Below are 6000 nucleotides of genomic sequence, written 5' to 3'. Positions count from 1 at the left end.
TCATTCTTGTAGACCTTCAAAATGTCAGACTGAGTGGATCAAATTCTGATCGTATGGTCATTTTGCAGGGAGTGTGACAACTTAAAGAATGTATCCACTGATTCACAGATGTTTCTTTCACAATGTAGGTCTATGGAAAAAGGTATTTTTGGGCCCCATGGCATCATGTGAAGAACCTGAAAGTTGTAATACCACAATTTGGCCACTATGTCAAATTGGCCTCAAAGCCCGGCACTATCCATTCTTCCATTCAGCAGTTGTTAGAATATTTCAATGTGGACCAACACACTGGTCAGAGCAGCTAGCTCTCAGTGACTCATCTATTTGATGTAATGTTCTTGCACATGTATATTTGCTTACCTTTTAAAATAAGATTTAAAATTCAATAATGCTAGCACGGCATCTAGAATAAACATTTTCTTTAGTCAAAGACCATCAAACAATCTCAGATGACAATTACTCCCTTGATAATAATGCTGGTAGAAATAATAGTATAATCCTCAGTTAATGATATACCTTATCTGATAATCCTGCATGATAAAGATTCCCTGAGGAATATTCCTTAATCCCCACCATCAACAAGCAGGTCTTAGAGGTCGTCTTTATTCTATCTTTTCAGTTACTTCAAGAGAAAAAGCAGCAGAACACAAGTGGCAAAGAAAACAGAGTAATGGTTTGATAAATGGTAAAGCTACAGTGTGTTTTGTGCAGCTGGTTTGTTAAATTTCTTTCTTTGTGTTGAAAATGTCAGGGAGCCTTTCAAATGACTAACAATAAGGTCAACCCTGCAAATTTGAATTGATGGCAAAGTTTTGGATATAAATGCTCTGTTTCCTGTAGTGGGAAAAAAATGTCAGGAAAAAGACTCTTTTCATCATCATCTTGTAAAAGATTAAAAATCACATTTCACACTCTTTCCCCCTCCTAAATACAGCATCAAGCATCCAGCCACATTAACCTAAACTTATTGTGAGAGAGACAGCAGTATCGTGTTTGCTGCTTAATGTATTACTGCCAGCTCTCGTGTTACAACATGAGCTTGCCTTTTTCTCTATGAAAACATCAGGAGAGTCATTTGGTCACAAGGGGCAACGTCTTGCCTGCATTAGGAGACAGACTGGGTAAAAGCTCGCTCACCACACTATTTAAAGCCCTTTTGCAGTGGTGAGGAGAACATCCAGATTTGCTCAGCTCATCACAGAAATACAGTAAGTACATCATGTCTTCAACTTTGTCTGTAATGTTTAACTCTATTTATCAGAAGGTACGAGGGTGAATGAAACTGTGAGGAATGCTTTGAATACTGAGAGATGTTTTAAGTGTGGAAAATATGTTGAAGTTTAAAGCTTTAGCTGGTGTTTCACTGAAACTTTTAACTATATTCAACTAAATATATCTGAAGTAGTTGGACTATAAGAGTAGTGTGTAGTGTGTGTTACATTCAACAAGTGTCCATGTTGAGTGCAGCAACAAACTTCTTATCAAATTTGCTCTTAATTCATTTGAGCTAATCATTTATTTATCAGTTGATACATTAAGTTTTATAATTACTTTATTATTTAATTTTTATGTTCCACAGTAGTAATAGTCAAGTGTGACACCTTAATTTTCATCATAGTTTTTTCACTGTAAAAATCTATTTTTATTTAAAATTATTTAATTAATTTAATTAAAATAATTTATGTAAATCTATTATTAAACTCTGATTGTTTTAGGTTTTCTACGGTAATTAAGCTTTTTTTTTTAATTAATTTAATGAGCAATATGTGTCAATAATACTGCAGCCTGTAAAATATAAACAATATAAGACTAAACTTGCAAATCCTTTGCATGCAAGGATCTTATCAGTAAATGCAATCAGATCCCCAATTTGTTCTTCAGCTGCTGAAATGTGTTTACCAGTGCCCATTAGTGCACTTCCTGTACGCTTCTGCAAACATGAGTGGCAGGCTCGGTTACAAAAAACACAATGACACTTATTTACCGCTGCTGCTCGGAAACGATGGGGAGGATGACATACAGCAGGTCATTATCAAATTAGAGGAGACCGAGGCTGCAATGTGCGGGTTTTTTTACTGTAAAAGCGAAGTCCCATCTGGACTACAGAGGAGATGAAGTGAGGTACAGTAGAGGCATTCACTGAGAATCATCATTAACTTCACATTGTGGTGAAGACTTAAGTGCACGTCTGATCAAAGTATAAGCAACACTGAATTATTGATGGATCATGATGGGAACATTTTATCAACTGGAAATGTTTTTGCAGTGTCTTCTTACAAACATCTGTAACATCTCAATAGTCCACATGTGTACCTATGTAGAGGCCCCTGAAGCACATGTTGGAGTACGAGCTACGCTTCTACTATATGATTATTTTCCTTTATTTACTGGTTAGAAAAATCTATTACTAATCTGCAGGGCTGCCTGAGGAGAAGTTAATTAAATTGATCGCCATGGTGACCACAGCTCACAGAGGTTAGAGTTAATTATTGATCCATAGAGAGTCTTCCTGCTCGTCTTAAAGGAGCCAGATTAAGGCCCTGTTAGAACCTCCATCCAGGTGAACTGACCCATGCAGTATTGTTTGAATGTTTGAACACTGTAAATGAAGTGAGCAATGGAGACAAAATTTAATTTCCACTTCCATCCACACAGGGTAAAACTTAGCCGCTGTTTTGACCTGAGAAACAACTGTGATCAGTCACGGTATACACCAAAGGACTGCCGCCGCAACGTAAGGTCGAGGGGGTTTTCCAATGAGAATTCTCCGTAGTAATTTGCTCACCAAAAAATGTCATTTGTTGTTTGGCCTTTTGATGTGACTGAGGGCCTCGTACGATACAATTACAAGGTCTCTCTCAATCTCCCTCGCCCAGGATCTCACCCAAGGACACCTGGGACTGACTCAAACAAGCTGCCCCCCAGCTGCGAGGAACATAATTGCTTTCTTCAACAGAACAGCTTCAACCTCCAAACACTCGGCGGAACTGAATGCCCTTCCGGGTAAAGACAAAGTCATCTGTGCCCGTATCCCCTCATGTCGAGAGGAGCCTATGGCTTAAGGCGTTATCTGCCCTCTCGGTCATATAACACTCTGTGTTCTTGTAGCTTGTAAAGTAGGCTTTATATACTCCATGATTGAGACTGCAGTGGATTTGTTTTCTGTTTCAGTAATTTGCTGTTGCCTGCATACAGATATGTGCATTCATGTGTGTGTGTGTGTGTGTGTGTGTGTGTGTGTGTGTGTGGGTGGTATGTCTAGACACGTGTCATTGCTGTTACCCTTCATGTCTCCACTGAGGGTCGGTTGAGTGATGAACTTCAGTAGGGAAGTGGCCCGACAGACCAGTTGTTATACATACGTGATAGAGGATGACGATCAAGCCCTGGCAAGACTAAATGTATTTGAGGTGAGGCTGTCATCAAACTGTCTGATTTTTATTTATTTATTTATTTATTAATATATTTTTTCTCTATTCAACAAGGACAATGCACATCTTCTTAGCTGCACCAATTAGCGATAAGCTAATTAACATCTGTAGTCCCTCGGCAGGAAACAGGGAATCTCAGTTTCTTAATTTCTCATGTATTAAATGACAAAAGTCAACAATAAGGCATTTTAAAAATGATTGATTGCTGAACTGGCTTACACAGCACAGGCCCAGGGGCCCAAAGTGTAAGCGGGGGGCCCTCACTTGCGTAATATAAGTCAGTCTCACTCCAAAGTCATCGAAAACTGGCACTTGGTCAGTGACTTCCTGTGGTAGACACCTACAAAAAAGCAGTCCTTTTACATCGGCATGATGTGCGTTCAGTTGCAGTTATTGTTTGACGGTACCCAGCAGCATTAGGGGGAAACGTGGTGGGACAACAACGTAAATTAAGCTGGCGAAAGTCAGAGGAGGGTAGGCTGGAGGGGTGGTGGATGGGCCCAAGAACCACTGACTTTCACCCAGGATGCCAGTCACTCCCCATATGATTGTGGAGTCAAACCCCTGAGACAGAATGCGAACTGTATATTTCCTCTGAAAACGGAAGTGTATTCTGAAAACTGACAATGCATATAACAGGCTGAAGTTGTCCCAGAACCCCAACAGTCAACGCACCCAGGGTCCCTTGCACGTCATATCTCAACGCGAAAAGTCCATGACCAGACGTCGATATGTGACAAGGTTGGATAGAGAATGTGGTGCAAAGTCTCACTCAAATTAACATGTACTGACCAGGGAGAGATTCAAAACAACTACAAAAAAATGCAAAGGAACTCCAAAGAGACACAAAACTACTACAAAGAGATGCTTAACAGCTATAAAGTGTGTGTGTCTTGCTCCTGTGTAGGAGAAATGAGGCAAGCCTTTTGCATATCTGTGCCCGGGGGCCCATTGTCTGATAATCCTGATTTTAAGACATGGTGTCTCTCTTCAAGAGTGTTTATGTAACACCCCGTCAGTAATCCCAGCCCTGTGTAACCTTAAACAAAGTCATGGTGAAGAGCTGAACAGAGACCAAATGACATCTCAAGTGTTGTGTAATACTGTTATGAGAGTCGTAGTATTTAAACTGGCCTGAAAGTTTAATAAATAGAAGTTACGTCATCCTTGAATTACTGCAGCAGAAACAAGACACTGATAGCTGTTAATGCCTGTGAGCATTAATGAGTATTAATTCTCACTATCATGTTATCTGTGGGGAAATCAGAGACGCACTAATGGAGACGTCTACATGACTAACAGGCTCATCTCATCTCCTCACTCTGCTTCTGTAATATTACTTTACCATGTAGTTGGCGGAGAAGGGCGACCTGGCTCTCCTGGAGAACCTGGTGAAGAAGAGCCCAGAGGTCCTGAGTGAGAAAGATGAATGTGGAGCTAGTCCCCTTCATCATGCCGCTGCAGGGGACCACGTCACCCTCATCCAATTCATCACCACTGTCATAGACTCACAGGGTAGGCATGCCTCTGTCATCGATCATAAATTGCACTCCAGCACAGGTAAAATATGTGTGTTGTGTATTTCCATAATTCTTTAAGTTGCTGTAAAAAGAAATATGTCTGATACTTCCATTTCAGAGTCCTGAGTTCGGTTAGAGTTGACTGCATCTATATTCATCCTTATGTAATTGCGTTTGTGTGTGTGTTTGCATGTGCTCTCCCAGATCTGAACAGCTGTGATGAGCAGGGCAACACGCCCTTACACTGGGCAGTGGAGAGGAACAAGGCAGAGAGCTGCAGGGCTCTTCTGGACCTGGGGGCCGATCCCAACATCCTCAACGTGGGCCTCCTGTCCCCTCTGCACGTGGCTGTCAGCCAGGGACACAACAACCTGGTGGAGGTAAGGAAGACAAAAGTGTCCCGCTGAAATAACAATTTATATGAAACAGGTTTGCCCCTGCGGTTTTGTTTTTTCTCATTGACAACAAGGTCTTTTTAAGACGAGTAAACATGTGTAGCACACTTACCGTTACACAACATCATGCATAGATACTGATGATATGAAAGTGCTTTTTCTTTGTCACAGGAGATGACACTTAAAGGGATAGTGCACCCAAAAAGGAAAATTCAGCCATTATCTACTCACCCATATGCCGATGGAGGCTCAGGTGAAGTTTCAGAGTCGTTACATCACTTGCAGAGATCCCAGGGGAGAGGAGGACGTTTTTCCAAACAACTTTTTTTTCATTATGTCGGGGCTTCAGAACACTCTCCGCAAGTGAAGTGTTGTGAGGACTCTAAAACTTCACCTGAGCCTCCATCGGCATATTGGGGAGTAGATAATGGCTGAATTTTCATTTTTGGGTGCACTATCCCTTTAAAGCTAATATTTATTTGTCTTTTGTGATGTAACATTCAGTTCAGGAATTTTTCTTTTAAGGGACCATACAAAAATTATTAGGGTGGGTGGGAGTCTAAAAGGGAACTGTCATTTTTATTTTGTTGAAGGGATGGTGTCCAAACCTTACGAGTCATTTATTTCTGTTCCCGAGATGTGACGGAAAAGTGT

The 6000-nt window shown here is 40.8% G+C and overlaps 1 protein-coding gene across 1 annotated transcript in view; it reads left to right on the top strand.

The window, feature by feature from the left end:
* Positions 1-1100: 1100 nt before the first annotated feature.
* Positions 1101-6000, top strand: part of trpa1b (transient receptor potential cation channel, subfamily A, member 1b) — a 31038-nt gene continuing 26138 nt past the window's right edge. The window contains exons 1-5 of the mRNA XM_050056779.1: positions 1101-1208; positions 2877-3003; positions 3263-3410; positions 4784-4946; positions 5156-5331. Coding sequence (XP_049912736.1) covers positions 3315-3410; positions 4784-4946; positions 5156-5331 — 435 coding nt within the window. The 5' untranslated portion in view covers positions 1101-1208; positions 2877-3003; positions 3263-3314. The remainder of the gene's footprint in view (positions 1209-2876; positions 3004-3262; positions 3411-4783; positions 4947-5155; positions 5332-6000) is intronic.

This window comes from Epinephelus moara, chromosome 11 (genome assembly GCF_006386435.1).
Source record: "Epinephelus moara isolate mb chromosome 11, YSFRI_EMoa_1.0, whole genome shotgun sequence".
Lineage (NCBI taxonomy): Eukaryota > Metazoa > Chordata > Actinopteri > Perciformes > Serranidae > Epinephelus > Epinephelus moara.
The sequence above is the reverse complement of the archived record's forward strand: the minus strand, read 5'-3'. Positions and strand labels throughout refer to the sequence as shown.